The sequence below is a fragment of the Camelina sativa genome, chromosome 6 (genome assembly GCF_030686135.1).
Source record: "Camelina sativa cultivar CO46 ecotype springtype chromosome 6, ASM3068613v1".
Classification (NCBI taxonomy): domain Eukaryota; kingdom Viridiplantae; phylum Streptophyta; class Magnoliopsida; order Brassicales; family Brassicaceae; genus Camelina; species Camelina sativa.
Window position 1 is genome coordinate 25,989,273 of NC_141885.1, and position 23,048 is coordinate 26,012,320.

General features: G+C 35.4%; 6 protein-coding genes, 1 long non-coding RNA gene and 2 pseudogenes across 32 annotated transcripts; 4 read left to right on the forward strand and 5 right to left on the reverse strand.

Annotated features, from left to right (window-relative positions):
* The first annotated feature begins 2,390 nt into the window (after positions 1-2,390).
* On the forward strand, positions 2,391-3,304 carry LOC104793157 (RING-H2 finger protein ATL40 pseudogene; annotated as a pseudogene).
* Positions 3,305-4,020: 716 nt separating this feature from the next.
* LOC104793158 (PLASMODESMATA CALLOSE-BINDING PROTEIN 5) lies at positions 4,021-6,434 on the reverse strand. 2 transcript variants are annotated; one of them, XM_087453941.1, is made up of 4 exons: positions 5,952-6,434; positions 5,814-5,841; positions 5,244-5,435; positions 4,021-4,804 (listed from the first exon to the last, which is right to left on the reverse strand). In XM_087453941.1, the coding sequence occupies exons 1-3, from the start codon at positions 6,208-6,210 to the stop codon at positions 5,264-5,266; spliced, it is 459 nt and encodes a 152-aa protein (XP_087310067.1). In that variant the 5' UTR covers positions 6,211-6,434; the 3' UTR covers positions 4,021-4,804; positions 5,244-5,263. The 2 variants fall into 2 exon arrangements, with proteins under 2 accessions (XP_087310067.1, XP_010517753.1); XM_010519451.3 differs by having other exon boundaries at positions 4,021-4,902; positions 5,952-6,363.
* On the forward strand, positions 4,207-5,097 carry LOC104793159 (E3 ubiquitin-protein ligase ATL41). Its single transcript, XM_010519453.3, has one exon. The coding sequence runs from the start codon at positions 4,207-4,209 to the stop codon at positions 4,915-4,917; it is 711 nt and encodes a 236-aa protein (XP_010517755.1). The 3' UTR covers positions 4,918-5,097.
* A 716-nt stretch (positions 6,435-7,150) lies between the features above and the next one.
* Positions 7,151-9,483, reverse strand: LOC104793160 (basic leucine zipper 34-like; annotated as a pseudogene). Its single transcript, XR_015559500.1, has 4 exons — positions 8,535-9,483; positions 8,254-8,344; positions 8,029-8,155; positions 7,151-7,635 (listed from the first exon to the last, which is right to left on the reverse strand). The product of XR_015559500.1 is annotated as a basic leucine zipper 34-like (transcript).
* Positions 9,443-13,231, reverse strand: LOC104793161 (glucosidase 2 subunit beta). 2 transcript variants are annotated; one of them, XM_019226786.2, is made up of 6 exons: positions 12,783-13,231; positions 12,583-12,696; positions 12,212-12,307; positions 11,908-12,102; positions 11,064-11,137; positions 9,443-9,769 (listed from the first exon to the last, which is right to left on the reverse strand). In XM_019226786.2, exons 1-5 carry the CDS (start codon positions 12,871-12,873, stop codon positions 11,106-11,108), a joined length of 528 nt encoding a protein of 175 aa, XP_019082331.1. In that variant the 5' UTR covers positions 12,874-13,231; the 3' UTR covers positions 9,443-9,769; positions 11,064-11,105. The 2 variants fall into 2 exon arrangements, with proteins under 2 accessions (XP_019082331.1, XP_010517756.1); XM_010519454.3 differs by lacking the exons at positions 9,443-9,769; positions 11,064-11,137 and adding an exon at positions 11,535-11,813.
* A 521-nt stretch (positions 13,232-13,752) lies between these two features.
* LOC109133419 (uncharacterized) lies at positions 13,753-14,539 on the forward strand. The gene is made up of 3 exons (XR_002038520.2): positions 13,753-13,945; positions 14,148-14,240; positions 14,325-14,539. It is a non-coding gene; the product is annotated as an uncharacterized LOC109133419 (long non-coding RNA).
* An 895-nt stretch (positions 14,540-15,434) lies between these two features.
* On the reverse strand, positions 15,435-16,071 carry LOC104793163 (uncharacterized). Its single transcript, XM_087453964.1, has 2 exons — positions 15,938-16,071; positions 15,435-15,826 (listed from the first exon to the last, which is right to left on the reverse strand). Exons 1-2 carry the CDS (start codon positions 16,007-16,009, stop codon positions 15,599-15,601), a joined length of 300 nt encoding a protein of 99 aa, XP_087310090.1. The 5' UTR covers positions 16,010-16,071; the 3' UTR covers positions 15,435-15,598.
* A 37-nt stretch (positions 16,072-16,108) lies between these two features.
* LOC104793162 (uncharacterized) lies at positions 16,109-17,225 on the forward strand. Of its 2 annotated transcripts, none has more exons than XM_010519455.3 (4): positions 16,109-16,378; positions 16,558-16,737; positions 16,828-16,929; positions 17,014-17,225. In XM_010519455.3, exons 1-4 carry the CDS (start codon positions 16,316-16,318, stop codon positions 17,107-17,109), a joined length of 441 nt encoding a protein of 146 aa, XP_010517757.2. In that variant the 5' UTR covers positions 16,109-16,315; the 3' UTR covers positions 17,110-17,225. The 2 variants fall into 2 exon arrangements, with proteins under 2 accessions (XP_010517757.2, XP_010517758.2); XM_010519456.3 differs by having other exon boundaries at positions 17,019-17,225.
* A 155-nt stretch (positions 17,226-17,380) lies between these two features.
* Positions 17,381-22,470, reverse strand: LOC104793166 (uncharacterized). Of its 22 annotated transcripts, none has more exons than XM_087453953.1 (13): positions 22,248-22,443; positions 21,842-21,900; positions 21,692-21,747; positions 21,395-21,580; positions 21,219-21,301; positions 21,024-21,121; positions 20,578-20,653; positions 20,307-20,421; positions 20,020-20,197; positions 19,322-19,405; positions 19,134-19,197; positions 17,936-18,329; positions 17,381-17,790 (listed from the first exon to the last, which is right to left on the reverse strand). In XM_087453953.1, exons 8-12 carry the CDS (start codon positions 20,390-20,392, stop codon positions 18,292-18,294), a joined length of 450 nt encoding a protein of 149 aa, XP_087310079.1. In that variant the 5' UTR covers positions 20,393-20,421; positions 20,578-20,653; positions 21,024-21,121; positions 21,219-21,301; positions 21,395-21,580; positions 21,692-21,747; positions 21,842-21,900; positions 22,248-22,443; the 3' UTR covers positions 17,381-17,790; positions 17,936-18,291. The 22 variants fall into 22 exon arrangements, 17 of the variants coding, with proteins under 17 accessions (XP_087310079.1, XP_087310078.1, XP_087310075.1 ...); XM_087453952.1 differs by having other exon boundaries at positions 21,395-21,517; positions 22,248-22,437; XR_015559503.1 differs by lacking the exon at positions 21,842-21,900 and having other exon boundaries at positions 17,936-18,323; positions 19,311-19,405; positions 21,223-21,301; ... (1 more) ...; positions 21,692-21,773; positions 22,248-22,470.
* Positions 22,471-23,048: the final 578 nt, after the last annotated feature.

Consider the following 23,048-nt stretch of genomic DNA (forward strand, 5'->3'; position numbering starts at 1 on the left):
CTCCAGATTCTTGAATTTCTCTTCCATATGAAGTTGTACTTGTTCAAGTTGGTTATCAAGACTAAATTTCTAAGCAATTCACGACCACAATACTTTTTTTTTAAACATCCAAACAACTCAATCATAAAAAAAATAGAATAGAATTATTTTATTTTCTTTCAATAATATACGAGTCAAACGATTGAATACTTAGATAATTCAATCACAAGTTTGTTAGGCTCGTTTTTGGTACAACATTATTTTAACCATATAACTTAAATAAGGCTCAAAGCCAAACTAATCTGATTTGACAGAATCATCAAATGTCTGATTTAGAAGGAGAGTTGCCAATTTTTGGAAATCACTTGAACTCTCAAAGCCTCTTTTAAATCATTATATACAATTATATGATTATCTTATGTTGTTGTTTTTTTCGTATTTTCAGTCTCTCTTAATCATTAGTTTGTTTTTTTAATATTTTAGTCTATTTACATTACATTTGGAGATGAATATATTCAATTTAATATATTTATTATTAGATTGTAATATATTACTTAACTATATTACTTTTGATCAATTATTAATTTATTACTAACACAGCTAAATTAAATATCATATTTAAATAATGATCAAATATCCTCATTTAAAATTTCACCAATCTACTGATCTTTATGATCCATTACAATTTTTAAAAAAATTCTTAAGTGCTTATTTATCATTTTTATTGATATTTTTCTTCTCTTTTGTCAATATATTTCAATTTTTTAGTTTAGTAATAATTGATTATATTGTTGATTACTTTCTAATATATATATATATATATATATATATATAATATACATCTTAATATATATGTTTACGACTATATAACAAAATATCTCAAAAAAAATCGAAAATCTGGTATATTTTTTAAAAAGTGATATATTCGATAAATTATATGGTTCAACAAAAAATTAAATTAAATTGAACAAAACTATCACATTTTGTAAAGCTAAGTTTTCTATTCATTCAGATGTAAAATCATTCTAATTTTTGTCATAATATATCTTTGAACCACAACTTAAAATATTATGCCGATATGGAATGTTAATTTCATATTTTCACTAATTAAGTAAATTGTGTCGTTTTTAAAAAACTGAATCACAATAGATGTATAAAAATTTGATATTTATTATTATTATCATATGAATTATGTACTAGTTTAAGTTTTTTGAAAATATGATCAAACAAAGAAGACGGAGAGTTTTAACAAAATCTTTGAAATATCTTCAAATTATTTAAAAGAAATAATGTTGACAAATCAGAGTAGAGAGAAATATTTTAGTATTTCCGTAAAGAAATAAAATAATTAATCGAATTAGAATTGTACTTTGATTTCAATTATTTAATTTCCTAAATTAAACACTTTTTAGATATAATTTTAATGGCAATTAAAGTAAATAAATGACTGATTTTGAACATGTATGTATGTACTCTTCTTTTAATGATAAACGATAGACGGGATTTTGTAGTTTTCTTTTTGTTTTCTAATTAGTAGCTATATAGAAAGTACAAATATGTTTTCTAATAATTTACGTGGAAAAACTACCTCATATTTTGTAGATATGATATTAAAATATTTGATTTATTCTTACAAGGGTCAATTGTCATAAATACCACTTAAATAAGTTTTTATTTCAAAAATATCACAATTTAGTTTTTTTTTCCAAAAATAGCATTAAAATGTAAATTTTTTCAAAAATACCACATAATTAAATTAAAGTTCTAATTCTAAAAACTAATTCCTAAATTCTAAATACTAAACCCTATCCCTAAAAACTATACCCTAAAACTAAATGTGTCAACCCAAACCTAAAAAAAAATCTACATTCTTAAAAATCAATTTTTGTGTTTGTGGTAATTTTGGAAAAAAAAACTTTTGTAGTATTTTTGGAAAAAAACTAAAATATGGTATTTTTGGAAAAAAAAAAAATTAGTGGTATTTAAAGAAATTTTTCTTTTAATTTCGTATTTTCTTGACTATGCTCAGTTTACAAAAAGTCCACTCATACTATTGGGACAAATTGTAATAATTATTGTTATCATCATCTATCTAGAGTTCTCAGATATGTCGACATGTTATATATGTATTAATGATAGAAAAATGAAAAATGCAATCCTAACTGAATTTTCGTAAAGTTACTTAGATTTTTTTATTTATAAATCCGACTAAAGTCAACAATGGCCTTTGGATTTACGAGTATTAGAATTCTATTATATGTACTAAACAGTAAACTGCCTATAGTCCTCCACCCACCAATCATATTATAATGGTTAGAAGAATAATTAAGATTTAAAAAGTATCATAAGAAGTTTACATATATATAAATTTATTACACAACTAAGATCGTTTCAATCTCCATTAATTGTGATTAACTTATATTTGTTACCACATTCTGTTCCATTTCTTTCCTTCTCGATTGTCAAATCTAGCTAGAACACTTCATCATGAGCTCTGACAACAGAAATGATGATCACCGGTTCGATTCCGACCGTTCGTTTTGGCTGAGCACGACTTCTTACGATGCCAACAGCAAGATCTTACTCATTACCATCGTTTCCTTCTCTGTTATTATCCTCATCGTTTTCGCTTATCATCTCTACGCAAGATTCGTTCTCCGCTACCACAGATCGGCCTTCCAAGGCCTCTCCTTCTCTGTCGTTTCTCATCCGCCCAAACGTGGCCTCGACACTCTAGAAATCGCTTCTCTCCCAAAGTTCGTGGTTGGAGTCAAGAATGACGTGGCGGGTATGGAATGTTCGGTTTGTCTCAGCTTGTTGGAAGAGAATGATACAGCGAGGATGTTACCGAATTGCAAGCACGTTTTCCACGTAAGTTGCGTTGACACGTGGCTCACGGCGCAGACCACTTGTCCCGTGTGTAGAACTGAAGTCGAGCCAAGTCCAAGGCTTGAGCCTGAACCAAGAGAAGGTCCAGTTGGCGACCGTGCACTACCGTTGGATTTTGGGGCGGCATCTTTGTCGGATAACAAAATTGGCGGGTCACCAATTTCGCGGTTAGATTCATTTCGGAGGATTCTGACAAGGGAAAGATCTTCGAACAGTAATGATCATTCTCGCGTTGACCAAGATCGTGTTTTGGATATAGAACGACAGTGAAATCAGTATAGTATATATACGGCTATATGTGATTCATGTACAATAGTACTCTTTGTTCCTTACAAATTATTTTTGTGTACTCAATCAAATATTTTGTATGTGTAAATATGACGGCGAACGTTTTGTATATTACTGTAAGACAGATATTTACACATGGTTTTACAAAGCCGCTGTTGAGTAACGTGTGAAAAGGGGAAAAAGATAGAGTTGAACTTGTAATATACAATCGTGACAAGTTTTTAAGATAATTTCAACGTGTGTCTACATCGAAAACTCTTCTTCAAGTCAAACTATGTGGTTCCCCACACGTATCCTCACAGGCTCACACGTTTAACTTTTTTAGTTTTTCGTATTTTTTTGAGTATGGACATTTTACATTATTTCTGTTCATATTATTCAGATAAACTGTATTTTCTTTTTATTGAATTTATCGTTTTTCTAACATTTATCGGTTGCAGTCCTATTTTATTATATTGTTAAAATAGGACTACCAAAATGTTATGCATGAAATAACAAAATGTTATACGTTAATAATTTAATTTGCACCACACAAAACGATATAAGACTTAAGAGAAATTATGATAGACATTTCAGTCTATACATACGAGCTAACTACTAATTCACTGTTATCAAATATAGGCAGTTTGGTCTACACAATATATAAATATAGGAACTTCGATATCTTCCAAACTTACACCATCCCTAAATGTTGAAATCCTATCACCTATAATATTCTATATTTCTATGGTCTACATGACTACAACTGAACTATGAACCTAAAATATAGAGACTCTTTTTGTTGTTTGTGAACAATTTCAAGTTAATTTGGTCAACAATGGTGAAATTTCTAAACCGTCATGAAAGTCTCGCTATCTGCCAAACTTTTCAAAATATGTATCTACTTCATTTTTTTTCTCCACCCACCAACTAAAGTATAAGCCATGGAAAAATAAAATTAAAATACATATTTTAAAAGTCCTTTGTTCCTTATATAATACATCAGAAGTTAGTAACCAAGTTTGTTCACTTTTCCTTTCCCATCCACCGAAGAAAGAAGCAAGCTTCACAATGAGCTCCAACGAAAGAGATACTCGCTGGTTCAACTCCGACCACCACTCGTTCTGGCCCAATCCTTCTAACTACGATCTTAACAGCAAGATCATGCTTGCAGCCATAGCTTCTTTATCCGGAGTTATTCTTATTGTCTTTGCTCTTCATCTTTACGCAAGATTCGTTCTCCGCCGCCGTAGAGAAGCTTTCCGTGGACTCCCCGTCATATTCCGCCACCCTTTTGAGATTCCAAAGCGTGGCCTCAATCCCACTGTCATAGCTTCTCTCCCTACCTTCACCGTCGGAGCCGTCAATGGCGTGGCTACATCCGCTACTGAATGCGCAGTGTGTTTAAGCTTGTTAGAGGAGCAAGACACGGCGAGAGAATTGCCCAACTGCAAGCACATCTTCCACGTCGACTGTGTTGACAGGTGGCTCTGGACTTGCTCCACTTGCCCTGTTTGTCGGACTGAAGTTGAGCCAAGGCCGAGACTTGAGCCTGAGCCAAGGGAAGGACCAGTCAGTACTGCACCGCCATTGTTGGAGGAAGCCAGGCTGAATTTGACGGTGGAAGCAGCACCCTCTTCTTCCTCGGGAAACAAAACAGTTGTGTCCCCTGTTTCGCGATTAGATTCGTTTAAGAGGATCTTGACAAGGGAAAGATCTTCTAACAGGATCAATCATACTTGTGTTGACCAAGATCGTGTAGCGGATCTTGAGAGACATTGAGTCGACATAGAGATACATTTTAATGCATATAAATCATACATACATTAGAAATCTTTAATTTATACTATACCCTCCTTTCTTTTGTCACTAAATCATTCTCTGTTTTTATTTTTTGGATAATTTTGTGTAATGGAACACTATCTATAAGTCAGTCAAAGATACACCATGATACACAGCTAACGTTAATGCCTTTCTAGTTAAACTCTTCATAATGGTAAGACAGTACAGAGCTACATTTCAGGGATCCGTTAAAGATGCAGAACCATTTTAGTTTACATAAAACTGAGGGTTGAGGAAAGGGTTGAGAGATTAAAAAAAAGGGTTACCTTCAATCACCAAGCGGTAGCTAAAGATGATGAATGATCAGTGTCATTGTCATAATGTGGCCTAAAATGACGAAGGGCAACGACCAGCTGGTAAACATCCGCCTTGCTCTGCTGAAATCTGAGGATTCTTGTGCAGCAGTTGTTGCCTGCGTTGAAGTGGCATCAGCGATACTTCCACTGCTCACTCTCTTACTGCACCACGAGATTTCAAAAGCATGAGTGTAACACCAAAATGCTTAACGAAACGAAACTCTTATGGAGAATGAGAATATTTTCAGATGTACAACTTCTTAAATGTTCTGCAGAAACTACAACAAATTGATCGAAGAACAATGCATCCAGAACCAAGAACATAAACAATTTGTCGAGTAAAAATGAAGTTATCTCATCTTTCTAAGCCAGAAGAAACTAATGAAAACTAAAGAGCTACTCAAAGACCTCACTCAAAACCCATCAAACTTGTATATTCATAAGAACCTCAGATCAATAGAAATTGCTTAAAACAGACTGACACTGTTACTCAAATTCTAGCCAATCGGCAAAATACAAATGTGCGTTACTTAATTTTACCTTGAAGGAAACTTGCATGCTCCTTGACCTGAAAAACAAAAATAGCAGTAAAAGCATCAAACTTTCAATTTTGCAAAATGTCAAATTCATAATCGAACTTGCATTTTTGCCATTACTAAAGAAAATGTAAAAACTCACTAGGATCCAGTGAAGTAACAGCTGCGTTGTTACTAAAGTTACAAGTTTCATCTGCGAGACCGTTCTTCAAGTAATAGTTATTGAAAACATACGACGCCATCTTCACCATATCCGGTGGATCGTAACAGGCCGTTTGAAGTGCCGAATCCTCAACGTTGTTCTTCGCCACGCACCAGAGTTCCGTCTCTAATACCTCCCCACCGAACTCCGCAGCAGCCGACGCCGCCGTGATGAGGACAGAGAGAACTAGGCAGATCATTTTACGAGAGCTAGAATAGAACGATTTTGTAGTCGGAGATTTCGCGGCGGAACCACAAGTAACGAATACAAATCTAACAGTTTCTCGACGAAGAGAGTGAATCTGAACGAATCAAAGAGATTTTGGAGTTTTTCGTGATGAATGTAAAGATGCGGGTAAATAACGTAAAATTCTTTTTTTATTCTTAGCCGGTTATTGAACTCGGTTAAACTGATTTGGGCCGTATTAGGCTAGTAGAAAAATATTTGGACCTTAACAGAGTAGAAAACATTGAATTTTCAAACTTTGGAGTCTTCTTTGTTACTTTTCGTCTTTCTCATATATCAAATCAAACCATTTAATTTTTAAAAATAAAATATATAACAAAAAATATCATTATCACCATTAGTCCAATGCTTTATACCATACTACCATTTGTGGAAAAGAAACTCAAAACCCAAATCTTGGAAAAAAAATCGATAAAAAATTGAAGGATAAATAAACCAAACCAATCATGTAACACGTAGTGGTCCAGTCAAGGAAACACATCACGTGAACTATCACAGCTTAGCCTGTTCACACACACGCGTTTCTCTTTTCTCTTCTTTCCTTTTAAACTGCATAAGTTTTGTTTTTTTATTGACCAGTTCAGAATGTACTTAAAAGGTTACATTTCCAGTAGATCCTAAATGATACATGAGTGGATGTGCCATATAACTTCATCATCTAGATTTCATATGACGTCAACATATTTTTTCGTTACTCTCGTATAGTACTTCAATATCGCAGATGACATATATTCCTAAATAGTTAACACATCCGTTGAGACAGAAAAGGGTGCAACAGCCAGCTGCTGATTACTCTCTATCACTTTTACAATTTAGAATATAGTTTAATCATAAGTAGAGTTGATGCGAGAATAATCTTGTTGTATAAGAGTAGACAGTGCTGAAAAGTAAACTATTCCGAAAAAATATCTTAATTAGTAGGAGTACACAAATATATTTGTACACGCCCAAAACAAAACAATAACAAATCAACTAATTCTTTGTACAAACAACAATTGATGACTAAAAACCGACAAACCGACATAACAAAAAAAAAAAAAATAAGATACATCAAATTGAATTCATCACAACTTAAATAAAAAAAATGTGATTAGAATAAAAAATGTCAAACTTCTGAAATTCTTAACCGAAAGAGATTTTGTAGTCAAGAATTTTTGCTACGAAGAGAGAGAGAGATGTTGATGATGGTAATGAGGATGATCAATTTATCAGACATTGAGGAGCTGCTCTTTTTCAATAGACGTCATGATGTCGACAGCCGAAGTAGCTCCGGCTCCGGTCGCCGGTGAATGATTTGCATTATCCATCGTCTTGAGGCTTTGTTGATTATACACTTGTCGAAGTCTCTCTATTTCTCTCTTCAATGCTTCTTGATGTGCTGCAAAACAATATAATTTTTAATGTTATATTTGCAAATTCTTTGTATCGCTAGCTAGAGAGAGTAAAATTATTGGGCGTGCTCATATTGTCAGTGATAATTGAATGCTTGGACGAGAAAAAATGAAAAAAAAAAAAACTTATAAACACACATATATATTCCATGATTTCCCCGACAAATTTACATGAGAATTTAATCCAAAAGTTATGTATATGCAGAGAAATAAGAATTATTTTTCGTATTGATATTTAGTATATAGATTCGAATATTTAAAATGTGGTTTTATAATTTTAAAAAATTAATAGGTTTACTTAAAGAGTGAATAAGAGTTGATACCAAAAAAATGAAAGAAAAAAAAAATAGTGAATAATTAGAGAGAGAAAGAAAACTTACCGTCTTTGAAAACCTTGTCTTGAGATAAAGCAGCGATTCGTTGCTTGAGAGCACTGTTGTCGACGTTAAGAAGCAAACGCTGGTGATCCAAGAACGCAACTCTTGGCGATAACACTGACACTTCCGCCTATAAATTCAACATTTTGCATAAAAATGATTTTAATTAGGTCATAATGATCATCATAATTATTCGATTGATTAAAAAGCTATGAATGTGTAATGCACCTGCAACGAAGTGACGCAACGTTCAAGCTCTGATATGTATTGCAGTTTCCTAACCCTTGATCTCTGTGCTGATTGCCGATTTGCTAATATTCTGTAGAACCCATTCAGAAATATTTATCTTTCATTTTCGTTAACAATTAAAAACAAATTTTATTGTTAAAATTTAGACGCTAATTTTCAGTAATTAAAAAAAAACATTGGTGCATCTTAATCAAATCTCAGTTAATTAATATTTGTACGTGCATGCATGATCGTGAATGAATAATTTTTTTTTTTTTGACCTTTTAACCCTTTTGGGATCAAGAATCCGGTTGCCGGAGCTATCGCCTGAATTGTTAGTCGAAGCCGTACCATCATCTGGCTCCGTCTTGCATTGGCTCTGGACTTCATCGTTATTAATGTTATTGCTGTTGTTGTTGTTGTTATTATTGGTCATGTCATGATCATTGGACGGTGGTTCTTTTTTGTCGTCGTTGATGCTATTGGACGGCGTGGACGTGTTTGAGGAAGATCCGGTAGGTCCTAAACTGTTGTTGTTGTTGATATGGGAAGGATTTTTATGATGGGTCGTCGTCGTCGGTGAACATCAACATAAACTGTTCGTCGTCGAATCTGTCGAAGTGGTGGTTTTCGCTGCTGACATGGTCTGATACCGTTGGAGCTTCAAGAAACGTGATGGAGTCGCTGATTGAGCGACGGTGGTTGCCGCGGCGAGAGGCTGAGAAGTCGAGGAATTCGTCTACCCATGAAGGGTTTTGTACGGCGGTTGTAGTGGCTGAAGCGGTTGCGATTGGGGTAGAGAAAGGAGAAAGCTTTTGGAAAGAGAAATCAGGCCAATGTGGTGTCATGTTGGGGATTTTGGGAGGTAGTTGTGCCATTTGAAGAGAGAGAATTTTATCTATCTCTAATGGCAAGATCAGAGGAGAGATCGCAAAGTTTACCAAAGAAAGCAAATCTGAATTTACAAGATTTAGGAAGGGGAAACAGAAACAAAAAAACCTTGGTTGATTAATTACAAGATAAACACTAACGTAAACCCAAATTCAGAAAACTAAAAACCTAGATGAAAGACAAAGGAAACTAAAACGAAATTGAGACAAATGGGGAAGTGGAATGAGAGATCAATTAATGTCTCCTAAACCACACAAGAAAGAAAAAGGAAGGAGCGGAAGAAAGGAGAAAACGGAACAAGAGTAACCAAAATGGCTATGTTTAACAAACGGTAGTTATATAAATAGAGAAGTACATAAGAAATTAAAAGAGAGAATTAATAAAGGAGAGGGTGCATGCGATGAGAGATTCATATCTTATGTAAAAAAAATGTGATGAAAGAACGAACATAATGAATTCGATGTGATCAAAGTGTTTATTATCTCCCTCTCTGAGTCTGAAGTAGGGTCGTCACATGGAGGGAGAGATTGAGATCGGACAGCTATGAAACAGCTGTCTTTACAAGATAGGCTAAGGTCTCTCAACGGTATTACTGGAAAGTCTCCTCCACTAGTTTTTTTTCTTTCTTCCTTGATTTAAAAAAGAAAAAAAAAATCCATGTAAGAGATTTGTAGAAGGAATCAAGCAAGCACGTGTATTTGTGACCCCCTTCTTTTAAACTTTGCTTATAGTAGTAGACAGTAGTAGTAGTCTCTTTCTCATTGCTTACAAAATACAAATATAATTATCTGAAGATTAATAAATCAATCAAATGTTAAGTTATGTTTTCGATGAATAATGCAATTCGATGAATAATGCAACAAACTTGGCGAATGGGTATGTTTCATTTTCATATGAATGATTACATTGAGTTTATTATACTAGCATACCAATGTTCTCTATAGAAAATGAGTCGAATAATGATGGATTATATACTAATAACAACGATCGATCTCTTTCTTTCATTTACCGTGTTAAAGGATTCTCTTTGTTACTATGTAATAACTGATAACATGCCAAAAAAATCAATGCTACACTGAAGAGACGAGGATCAGAAACTAGAAAACTAAGAGTAGTGGACGAGCATGGAGAAAGAAGGAGATGGGAGTGAGCGTGATGTTTAAGTAAGAAGAAAAAAAAGAAAAGAAAAAGAAAGAAGAAGGACGAGAATAATGTTGATGTGTGTGTGTGTGATGAATCCATGTGATTGGTTTTGTGTTCTCTTTTTCTCTATATTTGCTTTGTTCCCTAGACCACACCCACATGTAGGACACTTGCCACTTTTTTCTTTGACAAACTCTTTTTTCTTTCTTTTCTTCACTCGTATAGTTTCGTATTTCTACTTTTTTTTTTCTCGTATTTAATGGAGTATGCCGGAATAAATAATGGAACATATTTAATGAGTTGCTCTTCTAAATGTGTTGGACATGGTCTCATTTACATATGTTCATGTTATAATGATTAATAACAAAACAAAAAAAAATTAAGGGGAAAACTATGAAATATGAAACACGTATAGTTTAATAGTATTATATCTAAACATCCAGGGTTAAATTCATAGTATACGAAAAAAATAAAGAGAAGCTCTAACTACTTGAAATATGCAAGAAAACAGAGTATCTTTAACTACTTGAAAGCTTGAGAAGATTGAAAAAAGAACACAAAAGTTAATTCACTGCACAAATGTTAACAGAAATAACTTGGTGGTTGGTTTCTATAATATTGCAGAGAAAAACATATAGGAACAAGAACAACAATGGATAAGCGAGACCAAAACTTCACATTATATTTGTATCTCACACATATCAACCAAGTAATTGGAGTTAAGTTAAAAAAAAAAGTGAAAGAATTGTTACCAATAGAGAAGATTAGAGAGTTACCTGGACTGTACTGCATTCCACCTGCATCTTTGGTTTTCACTGTTAGGCCTTAATCACTGAATCTGGAAATTTTACTAGACCATGGAGACAATGTTAGATGTTAGGCCTTTTATCTTATACACAACATACTTTATGTCCCTGTTAACTACGTTACACATTCTCTAGGTTAATCCACAGAATACCTCTCCTGATTGGTAATTCATGGGTTTTCTCTGGCTAGTTCTCTGAGTGGAGTTACTAAATTATGGGAGAAGCCTCAAGTTTACAAACAAGATTGCTGTCTTGAAAGATCATTAATAATACGCCAAAGAGGGAATATTACAGATACACCTATGACATAATCTACCTCCTGAATCTAGTCTATTAAATACAGTCAATTAACATAATCTCCATTTCTAGAAAATACATGCATATCATGAGATCATCAAGATGTGATTAACTCATCAGTACCTACTTTGGTTTATGAGGATGTAAAGACGAACAAGAGAATTATGATCCAAACTTAATACAGTTTCAAGTTTTAACTAACTATATAGAATGACACTTGACATAATGTGATTTTAGCATACAGGTTCCTTGTAAAAGCTTCAAGAAACTATAATCAAAGAGGTCCATAAAGAAGTTAGTTAGCTGATCTAATAAGAGGTAGATTCTTGCGTCTCCTCTTAGACCGAGCACGACGCCTAAGCATCCATAAGATCAGCAAGAAACCAATCAAAAGCAGCTGAAGGGCGAAGACAAGCTTCATACCTGGCGACAACAACAACGTCTCTTGTTTCGGTTTGCTAGACAATCGAAGAAAATACAAATTTAGCATTAGAAGAAGAAAAAAACCCAGCCAAACCTTGGAGATTCTTGACCACGTCCTGAAGATTCATTAAGGTATTAGAATCCTTTAAAGAAGTAGTAGAACCGAGTTTCCTGTCGACAGATTTAAGGTTGGTTCTAGGTTTGTAGATGTAGTTAACATTACCACCCATTACACATGTGTTGGGACAACCAATGCTACTTTCGTACTCATCACTTCCATCACAGCAATCTGAAGACAGAACAATAACATGATCGTACACCAAGAAGAGAGAGAGAGAGAGCTTAAACAAGAAATCATATTTAGTTAGAACTTAGGATTCAGCAAAGATATTACTAACCACAGATTCCATCGTTTACACGAGAAGAGTAAACGAACTTTGGTGAACTTCCTATGTTCCTACAGTAAAACTTGCCATTTGGACATGCTGAAGTTCCTGAAATAAAAGGGTAACAAACATTGATGCAATCAACCAGTTAATCAGATTTACATAGCTGAAGAAATTGAGAAACTTTCAAATTATGCATCATCTCAACAAACAAACCAAAAAAAAAAAAACACATTTTTTTTCAAAATTGAAGTTGTGAAACAGAATCTGATCCGATCAATGGATTCATACTATAAAATCTTTAACTGGGCAAGAAAATGAAAGTCTCATCTTAGCTCTCTGGATTCTAAAATGAGGTGTTGGAGGAAGAGAAGGGGGAGTACCAGGCTCATCGGTGCCGTCGAGACAATCGCAGAAGTTGTCGTTGAGACGGTCTCTATGGAATGATTTGGAGCCATCTTTGCATCTGATAATATCTGATTCGAAATACATTTCATCTGCCTCACAACAAAAAAAACCAAGTAACTAAAGAATCAGAGATTAATCGATAGAACGATAAAGAGTGAGTGATCGATGAAGTAACCTAAGGGGTGAACGCCAACGAGGGGAGAGGTCGAAGCAACGGAGACGACGAAGGCGAGTAACGAACACAACACGACGCACTGCAGCAGCATCGTGTGGTGTTCAGTTGACTCGCATTTGGACAAAACCGACGCCGTCTTAAGTAATTCGAGTCCTCTCTAATCGGACCAAACACAGTTTACACTTGCCTAAAAAAGCACAAAAGCAACAAGATTTGTACAGATCGAAGTTGGATACTATTAATTAAATTTGGGTTTGTGGTTATGTTGAATTGAACCACAAGTGAAAGAACTAATCCGAAAGACTTCAACTAGCTGGAAGAAGCAACAAACATATACAACACAAAACAGTTGGGATTTTGTAGTTTTAAGTGTGCTTGTTGACTCCCATCTACAGCTAAAGGAGCAACCTAGAAAGCCTATAGAGCGTACGTAACAGGCCTTGTTCCCTATATGGCCTGTTACGGACTTTGAGATTTTATGAGCTTTAGCCTTTTGGCCCATTTATTTACTATGATTTAGAGGATGTATTCAATTTGACATTTTAATTGATTTGTGTGAAATTTACAAATTCTATATTATTCAATCATGGATTTTAAAAAGTCTATTAAAATCCGTTGTTATTGAACTGATGATTTAAAATTCTACTTTAAAATCTATTAAAATTCATTGTTATTGAACTAATGATTTAAAAATTTACTTAAAAATCCACTGTTATTCAAAATAGTTTTGTGGATTAGAATTTTAATAATTTTTAGGATTCTGGAGGATTTATTTAGTTAAAAATACAGAAATTCAAATCTCATAGTTTTATGCGGGAGTTTGAAAAAATTTTACACAAAATCATCTCTCTAAAATATATCAAAATTCTAAATTTCCTAAATCCCATCAAAATCATGGTTTGAATAGTATTTTGGGAAAATTATTTTTAGTTGAGGTGGTAAGCATGCTCTGGCCTATTCTTCCATTTCTGCTCATACTAATGAGTAATTTCCCATCGGAATTTTTGTGTTCGATCTACAGCTGCTAGGGTTTTATTTGTTTCTCTCTCTTCTTTTGGAGATTTCTGCTGCAGTAACTAGGATTTGATAACTCTATATGCCGTGATGGCTTCCCAAAATGTTTCAAATGATGTTAAGACCTCACTTGGTCCCGTCGGACTCGGGTATGCCCTATTCGAATGCTTTGCGACTCTTTTGGACTTTATTAGTTTCTGATTTGCAACTCAATTCACGTTATATATATACTCTGCTAGGATTTGGTACTTTTATATACTCTGCTAGGGTTTGGTACTTTTATAAGTGTTTCGAGTTTTATGCTTAACCTGCAAGATATTTATTTTTTGTCCAATCGTGTTTCACTTTCAGATGCTTATGGATGATATTATTGGTGATATAACCATTACAAATGACGGTGTTAATATTCTTAGGATGTTGGGGGTCGAACACCAAGCTACCAAGGTATACTTGATATATTCGTGATGGTTATAATACAAATATTCATGCAAAGATTTGTGTTGATATTCTGGGTTTGGTTATCTGCAGAATAGACCAGAGAAAGGATGCGAGGACAAGTGTCTATCTAAATTGAAAAGACTCAAGAATAGACTCAATAGTCGTAGATTTACTCAAAAGTATTAGTTGATTCATTTTGTCACATCTTCTTCATTTTTTGGGGAGTTTTGGATACAGAGTTCAGTCTAATTTAGAAAAGATGAATGAAGTTTTCATATCTAATGCCTGAGATGCTTTTTTTCATATCTAATGCTTGAGATGCTTTTTTTCTATACTCGTTTGAGTGTGCATTTTTTAACATCTAAAGAGTGTAGTATGTATGACCTATTAATAATGGATTTGTAGAGACCCTCAAGCACCTTCACCCTGCCCATGTTAAAAACCAAAAGAGCTAAATCTTCACAAACAAATCAAGATTAAACAAAAAAAAAACTGCAAATATTTCATCAAACGAGGCTAGTCTCCCGTCACATGCAGAGAGCTTACAGATTCAGCATTTTGGAGAAGGAGCAGTGAGTTCAGCTTGCCACTCACGAATACGCTAAGGCAAAAGCATACAGAAGACAACTTAGCTAACCTCAACACCACAGGAGAAATTCCCGTTGAAAGGACATTGACTAGTTTATGACGAATAAATCTACTGTAAGAAGCAACAAACATCTACAACACAAAACAGTTGGGATTTTGTAGTTTTAAGTCCCTTTTTGTATAATGCGGGTTGAGCTTTTTATACTGTATATGCCTCCTATCCTTTTGCCATGGCTGATGTAACCGTTGTCTTTCCATCACTTTGGCCAGAGCTTATAAACTTTTTTGTCAAGTCCAAATGTCTAGTAGATATACCAGAAAATTGTAGTTAAAAGTTCTTACCGCTTACACTGTTATGAGGGTATACCAATAAAGTGTACACCTCCCCCAGATGCTCTGTGGTGCCTCTTGTAATTTATGTGGTCAAACTCTAGTCTATCCAACTCAGTAGCTCTTTTAGTAAGTATCTGATTCCATAGCACCTAAAGCACTAATATCATTTGACTTGGACAAAATATAGACAAGCAAGACTAAAAAAAAATCTCCTTGGATTCATTTGTTCAAGTCTTCATGTTTTGGACCTCAAGAATATGAAAAACGAATCCATACTCGGAAGCAAAAGAAGATACTAGATTTTGGATTTGAAGAGCCAAGATGATTGACAACATGACATACACAATATTGTATATTTCTTACAAAAACCCAAAACCAAAGAATTTGAAACAATATACTTAATCTACACACCCCCCATCATCCATTCATCCCAGCCTCTCTGTTCAAGTAGTTGTTCTTGTCTTACTTCGTTTCTGTGATGCTCTCAGATAAGCTTCTGCTTTTGTACCTTTTAAGAGTTCCCTGAAAACTTTTGTAACAGTGGTCTGCTCTACACCGTGATGCTCCTTCATGTAATTGATCATCTCAGGAAGAGTGTAGAAATTCTCACAACAGAACAAGTAGCTATCTCTCATTTTCTCCTCTTCAATGCTCAAAACGCGACTACTTTGCTGCTCATAAGTCATATATATATATATACGAGAAAATGTATGTGAATCAATCAGTGAGAATTACATAGAATGTAAAATCTAATGCATAGAATCGAGTTTTGAATTAATTACTTGTGCCTTCGTAGTTGTAGTAGTAACACAGTCTCCTCCATCTGTTTTCTCTGCTTCAGAATTTGTCGCCATTACTCTCTCTCTATTGAATTGATTTGCTTTGCATTTAGGGTTTTAACATAGGAAGGAAGCGGATACCTCCCTAGATGGCCTGTTACGGACTTTTGAGATTTTATGAGCTATATGGCTAAATGCATTTAGCCCAAAAGGCCCATTTATTCACTATGACTAGTATTTGGGAAAATTATTTTTAGCGGTGGTAATTTTCCATCGGAAATTATGTGTTCGATCTACAGCTGCTAGGTTTTTTTTTATTCTCTCTCTTCTTTTGGAGATTTCTGCTGCAGTAACTCGGATTTGATAACTCTATATGCCGTGATGGGTGGCCAATATGTTTCAAATAATGTTAAGACCTCACTTGGTCCCGTCGGACTCGATCGGGTATGCCCTATTCGAATGCTTTGCGACTCTTTTGGACTTTATTAGTTTCTGATTTGCATCTCAATTCACGTTATATATATACTCTGCTAGGATTTGGTACGTTTATGGCTATGTGTTTCGACTGTTATTCTAAACCTGCAAGGTATTTATTTTTTTGTCCAATCGTGTTTCACTTTCAGATGCTTACCAAGGATATTATTGGTGATATAGACGCTGCTACTGTTCTTAGGATGTTGAGGAGGTGGGGGGTCAAACAACCAGCTACCAATGTATTTGATATAACAAGAAATCCCGTGACAGCTTGCCAGGCTGCTTCAAAAAATATTAAGACCTCACTTGGTCCCGTCGGACTCGATCGGGTATGCCCTATTCGAATGCTTTGCGTTTTCGAGTTTTACTCTAAACCTGCAAGATATTTATTTTTTTGTCCAATCGTGTTTCACATTCAGATGCTTACCAATGATATTATTGGTGATATGACCATTACAACGGACGCTGCTACTATTCTTAGGATGTTGAGGAGGTGGGGGGTCAAACACCCAGCTACCAAGGTATACTTGATATATTCGTGATGGTTATAATACAAATATTCATGCAAAGATTTGTGTTGATATTCTGGGTTTGGTTATCTGCAGAATAGACCAGAGAAAGGATGCGAGGACAAGTGTCTATCTAAATTGAAAAGACTCAAGAATAGACTCAATAGTCGTAGATTTACTCAAAAGTATTAGTTGATTCATTTTGTCACATCTTCTTCATTTTTTGGGGGTTTTGGATACGGAGTTCAGTCTAATTTAGAACAGATGAATGAAGTTTTCATATCTAATGCCTGAGATGCTTTTTTTCATATCTAATGCTTGAGATGCTTTTTTTCTATACTCGTTTGAGTGTGCATTTTTTAACATCTAAAGAGTGTAGTATGTATGACCTATTAATAATGGATTTGTAGAGACCCTCAAGCACCTTCACCCTGCCCATGTTAAAAACCAAAAGAGCTAAATCTTCACAAACAAATCAAGATTAAACAAAAAAAAAAAAAAAACTGCAAATATTTCATCAAACGAGGCTAGTCTCCCGTCACATGCAGAAAGCTTACAGATTCAGCATTTTTTCAGAGAATAAAAAACCCATAAACCAGCTGAGAAGTACAAGGTTTTGGTAATGGAGTACAACCCAGAAGAGAAGAAGATTCTGGAGAAGGAGCAGAAACTGTAGCTAGCTAACCTCAACACCACAGGAGAAATTCCCGTTGAAAGGACTTTGACTAAAATGATCAGATGTCCATTCTGGAGGGCACAAGGTTTGAGCGAAACCCTCAGGCTCAGGCTTTGGTGCAGCATCATCCTCCTCGTCTAACTTCAACAGAGGAGCAAACTCAGAAAACTCCTCAAGGAATTGGCTAATACCTTCACCTTTCACATGTTAAAAACCAAAAGAGCTAAATTTCCACCCACAAATCAAGATTAAACAAAAAACTGCAAATTTGTCATCAAACGAGGCTAATCTTCTAGTCATATACAGAAACCAGCTGAGAAGTACAAGTAATGGAGTACGAACCAGAAGAGAAGATTCTGGAGAAGGAGCAGTGAGTTGCCACTCACGAAGCTTCTGAGAGATTTGGGCTTCCAAGAGAGCAAGGTCACCATGGCGCCCTTCTTTCCTGGCAGCCTGAAGATGACAGAACTTCTCCTGAAGTTCCCTTAGCTTCACTTCCAAATTCTGATGCGCCGAAGACACACATGTCATCTTTGGATGGTTTGACATCTCCCTCTCGTGATCAAACCAATTTAAAAATAAACTTAAAACCTAACCACAGAATAATTAAATCCAGAGTCTTATGAAGAAGGAAACAAACACATTACCCAGAAACCAAAGCAAACGCAATCGAGTATTCCAGGACATCAAGATTCAGATTAGAGAAACTGGCGCTTGGTCTCTCCTTCCTCTGTTTCTGGCAATTTAATCAACAAACCAAAACTGATAAGTTAATGGAAAGTGTTAAACAGAATTCAAAACAACAACAAAGCAACCAGATTACACATCAGTCCAACCTAAATCAACTAAGACCTAAAACTTTATGATCTCAACTAAGAAGAAAAAGGATCATCCAGACTCCTAAGAATTATACACCATAGCTTTAAAATTTGACCATCAATACTTGTGTGCACCATATTCTAAGAGTTGTAATCGCACCAGAGAGCATACACTTCAAAATCCTAAGCAGAAACTATCATTTCGATATTCCAAATTTCAATTTCCTAAACATACTAACGAGAAATAGAACCCAGGAGGTCAAAATACTCAAAAGCCTTGGATGATCTAAGGGTTATATCAAAATCACAATCCCATAACAGAGCGAAATAACAACACGAACGAATAGAGTAAAGCCCTAGATTATAACTTACTTCCGAAAAAATGAATGCTTTTTTTCTAAACTCGTTTGAGTGTGCATTTTTTAACATCTAAAGAGTGTAGTATGTATGACCTGATAATAATGGATTTGTACAGATAAGAGAGATAACGGTTTTCATTGAAGCCAAGAACCATTTTACCATTGCCTATGAACGACGAGCCAGTTTACTCACTTAGAATATCGGATTAAGAGGACCCAAAAGCTAAGGTTTGAGTACATTTCACCCTCAGAATTGCAAGCATTATCATGCTGAGGGTGAACACCTAGAACAATTTGTAACAGTTTTCTGTTCTCCTACAGTTAGAATAAGACAACAAGACAAAGAAGGGATATATCACTTACCTTCAGTTCTGGAAAGAGGATTATCATGCTGAGGGTGAACACCTATTTTTTTCCGTATCTCATCCTACAGAAAGAGATTGATATAGTCAAATACAAAAACGCAAGAAACAGGGATAACACAGCATAACAAAAAAAAGACAGAAAGTATAATAGTAATGCTAGAAGAAGAAAGCCTACTTTACAGTTACCATGTAGAAGGGGATCTCCAGACGTTGGACGAAGAAGGCCGACAAGCATTGATATTCTTGTGCTTTTGCCAGCTCCATTATCTCCTTCAAGCAATGGAAGCAGGATTAATGAGAATATCAAGTTTAGCAATATCTTTTTCCAACTTTATTTTTAATTGGTTCTGAAAACTGAAACTGCATGCATGGTATGTTCATGAAGTTATTGTAGAGACCAAGATTCATCAGAGACAGAATGAGATGATTAAGCCAGGGAACAGAATAAAATATGTGCATAAATGCGTTACATAAATGAATTTGATCAAATTAGCTTCACTGATCAATACTAAATAATTTGTTTTCGGACAAGCAGATTCAGATGGAAATTCCCAGCAATACGACGCAAATAAACAGCCAAAACAGCAATATATTCAATCTACAAATTTTCTGAAAAATTACCATTTGGATAAGGTATTCTAGCAAGCACTACAAAAGAGGTTACAGAAGATGAGAATATTTAATAAACAGTAAAAACATACCCAGAAGTAAAAAAGTATATGGTTCTCATACAATGTAAGTCGTAATGAATGAACCGCACAACAATTTGTATGCAGATTTCTAACTTGTATGCACCGACAGGGCAAACATTGAAGGTGAATTCAATGTCCAGCTTTGAAATACATTAACTGGATTTTTCTTTCTCAGATAGGATATGAACATACCTCCCATCCAGCTCTTATTGCCTCATTTCCAGACACCCTTAGTGACCTCTGTATTCTCCGGGAACAAATTAGTTTCGAGACCTGGAACCCGATAGTGGATGTTACTTTTCTTCCTCCCAAAGCACTTGCTGAGGATGAAGTTCCATGGGTACCGCACACCATTTTCCCTGGGGAGGACCTGAGAAAATGAACTCTTGGGTTACCCCCAAAGGTGCAGGGTATAAGAAACGAGGAGATAACCAATGTTAAGAAGGGAAAAATAGTTCACAAAACTGAGAGAGAATCACCAGACACAAGAACAAAACATGTTTGAAGGCGACAAGTAACAGGGATGAAATTGCCTTCTTATCAGCTCGAACAAAGAACAAAGCATACCTCACTTCGCTGCAGTTAAGAGGTTATCTTCGACAAGAAAGCAGTATCCAGGCAGACATGTTTAAAAGAAAGAGTAGAAATTCACATTTACTATCCTTATAAAGGTTGGCCTCTGCTGAAAGAAACACATTCTTCTTTCTAGAACTATTCATCATTGCTTTCAGTAAAAATAAAACATTGTACCTGCACAGGTTTTCCTTTTAACGAGTTTGACATTGTATTACTACTCGCCAGTCAAAATTGATGTATCTTGGTCCTCCTGGATAAGGAAGAACTCAGACTTTTAGATGGTTGAACTTAATTAAGCTCTGAACTCCATTATCATTATGTTCATAGAGCTAACATAAGATAACAATTACACTGTTAACAGCAGGACCAATACTATTGAGAGCTAAAAATGCAGGCGCTCGCAAATATGAATCAGGTAACAATATAATTTTGAAACATTTACTGATGTCAGTACTTAAAATGAAAGATACAAAGTTCTACAACCACAACCAATTTCGAGCTTAGCCTTAAAAAATGTGGTACAAGGAAATACCAGGAAGGAACTAATGAGGTAGCCAATATGTAAAAGTATAAATACTGCATTTGCAGTTATAAACAGAGAAACTAACTGAATGCTTTACTTTTCAAACAAACAAAAGAAGAAATCTTGTCTTCTCCTGAATAGAGCGGTCCAATATCTTCTTTGGGCAACGGAGTCTTGGATTTAAACGTACCAAACCTAAATACATTGACATAATGAAATATCAAAATGGATATATCCATAGTCATATGAGTTAAATAAAGGGATAACAAGTAAAATAGAGAAAAATTTCCACCAACAGTAAGCAGCAGAGGTGGAATATCCTCCCTAACTTTTCGCAATGCCCTTGAGCCCAACACCTTGTTGCTTCAGTAAAAGCTAGAGAAGTGGCGCAGTGCCAATAGTAAGTCAGGGATAAAAAGACTGTTAAGGGTTTCATTGAATGATTTGAGTTTTACAGTAGTGTTTTACCAGCGACTTTTCCTCGTCCGTCCTTCTTTGTTACCAGGAGTAGCCGAGCCTGATGGCCAAGTAGGACTTGCAAGAATGGGACTGATAACCCTGGATAACACCGGTAACGCATGCATGCATGACCTGCAAGGAAGAGACAACTCAGAAGAGAAAGATGGCATGGAAGGTCATTCATTAGCTGGATACCTGATGCAATCCATAAAAATAAAGAACATGAAGGCTAGTATCCATGATAGTTTCTATGTAGTAGTAGTAGCAAAGTGCCTTGGAAAAGGTAAGTAGGTTTGGAAAATAAACCTGACGTGACCCCAAAATGCCAACAACTTTGCCATAGTAATTCCGAAGAAGACTGTCTACAACACAAAATGAAGAAGGATACCTAACAACAGAAGAGGGAAGAGGTAGAAAAATGAATTCAGAGACATTATTAATGAGCATAGGACTTACTAACAACTGGTTGACCGATTTCAAGGCAACTCAAGACAGCTGATCAGAAATTCATGTACCTCCTCAGAAAATACAATTATGGAGGTCAATGGGTGAAACACAGGACAGTAAAAGTAACTAGAGGTTTCCGAAATAGCAATAGTCGTATGTCTAGCATAAGCCCTCAATAGTGTTTAAATTAACAAGCGAGAACATGTGAAATTCATCACTCATGAGTTTCATCAAAACAAAATATGGAATAAGTTGAAGTTACGCTCTCAATAGCACAGCACGTCGTCACGGCAATCAGAACTCGGATATATATATATATATATCTTCCTTGTTACAAACAATAAAATAATCAAGCCTAATCTTCGATATGGGACCACGAATCAAGTAGAATCGAGCAGAAACTGTATTAACTTACCAGAAATAAGAAGGAAGCGTGCCCCGTTCGTTGACATCACGAAGATCACTATCCATTTCGTCTGCCCAAGAATAAAATCATCACCTGAAGCAACAGTCCATCGGGGTCACCGGATACGCGTCTGGCTCCTCCTCCATCGACCACCGTCACTGCTCCGCCGGATCCCAATTTTAGGGAATGGGAAAAAATTAAAAAGAAAAAGTAAAGAAATAAAAAACTTAAAATGACCGACCGACGTTGTTTAGTTCTCTCTTTCGTTTGGCCCAGAAGCCCATCAAAGCCAGGCCTATTTCGCTGATAGTGAAATTCAGAAACAAAATCGTCAAAAATTCGAAAAACAAATTAGCAGCGCCAAAGTTTGTTAGCTCTCTCTCTCTCTCTCTCTCTCTCTCTCTCTCTCTCTCTCTCTCTCTCTCTCTCTCATCTTCTCCAATCTTCGATTCTCATCATCTTTGATCTTCGATCGTGAGTCGAGTTCTGGAGTTGGATCTGGTAGAGACAATTCGATTCCATCTTCGATCTTCTAAAGCTTTCGACACCTAAACCATGGCTTCAAGGAGAAACAGTACAGTAGCGAACAAAGGTCCTCCGTCCTCTTCGTCAGTGATAAAGGTAAGACGAAGATTGATAGATTTCTTTTTTTCTTAATCGATTCATAGATAATTTTAGTTTGCTGATGATAATCTGAGTTTCGATCGAATGATTTCATGAAACATTCTTCAATCGCTTTGTTTGGAGATGCGCATACTAATTTCCCCCCCTCCCCCCCCAATCTATATCTTCGATGTTGTGATAATCTGA

Coding starts and splice junctions, on each gene's coding strand:
- LOC104793159 (XM_010519453.3), top strand. CDS start 4,207: ATGAGCTCCAACGAAAGAGATACTCGCTGGTTCAACTCCGACCACCAC.
- LOC104793158 (XM_087453941.1), bottom strand. CDS start 6,210: ATGATCTGCCTAGTTCTCTCTGTCCTCATCACGGCGGCGTCGGCTGCT. Junction 5,842..5,951: donor TGTTACTTCACTGGATCCTA/GTGAGTTTTTAC, acceptor TTTGTTTTTCAG/GTCAAGGAGCATGCAAGTTT. Junction 5,436..5,813: donor GCATGCAAGTTTCCTTCAAG/GTAAAATTAAGT, acceptor CTCGTGGTGCAG/TAAGAGAGTGAGCAGTGGAA.
- LOC104793161 (XM_010519454.3), bottom strand. CDS start 12,873: ATGCTGCTGCAGTGCGTCGTGTTGTGTTCGTTACTCGCCTTCGTCGTC. Junction 12,697..12,782: donor CGTTGGCGTTCACCCCTTAG/GTTACTTCATCG, acceptor GTTGTGAGGCAG/ATGAAATGTATTTCGAATCA. Junction 12,308..12,582: donor CGACGGCACCGATGAGCCTG/GTACTCCCCCTT, acceptor CTTTTATTTCAG/GAACTTCAGCATGTCCAAAT.
- LOC104793163 (XM_087453964.1), bottom strand. CDS start 16,009: ATGGCGACAAATTCTGAAGCAGAGAAAACAGATGGAGGAGACTGTGTT. Junction 15,827..15,937: donor CTACAACTACGAAGGCACAA/GTAATTAATTCA, acceptor ACTTATGAGCAG/CAAAGTAGTCGCGTTTTGAG.
- LOC104793162 (XM_010519455.3), top strand. CDS start 16,316: ATGGGTGGCCAATATGTTTCAAATAATGTTAAGACCTCACTTGGTCCC. Junction 16,379..16,557: donor GTCCCGTCGGACTCGATCGG/GTATGCCCTATT, acceptor TTTCACTTTCAG/ATGCTTACCAAGGATATTAT. Junction 16,738..16,827: donor GTCCCGTCGGACTCGATCGG/GTATGCCCTATT, acceptor TTTCACATTCAG/ATGCTTACCAATGATATTAT.
- LOC104793166 (XM_087453949.1), bottom strand. CDS start 20,392: ATGCTTTGTTCTTTGTTCGAGCTGATAAGAAGGCAATTTCATCCCTGT. Junction 19,406..20,019: donor CAATAAGAGCTGGATGGGAG/GTATGTTCATAT, acceptor CATTGCTTGAAG/GAGATAATGGAGCTGGCAAA. Junction 19,198..19,321: donor TGGAGATCCCCTTCTACATG/GTAACTGTAAAG, acceptor CTCTTTCTGTAG/GATGAGATACGGAAAAAAAT.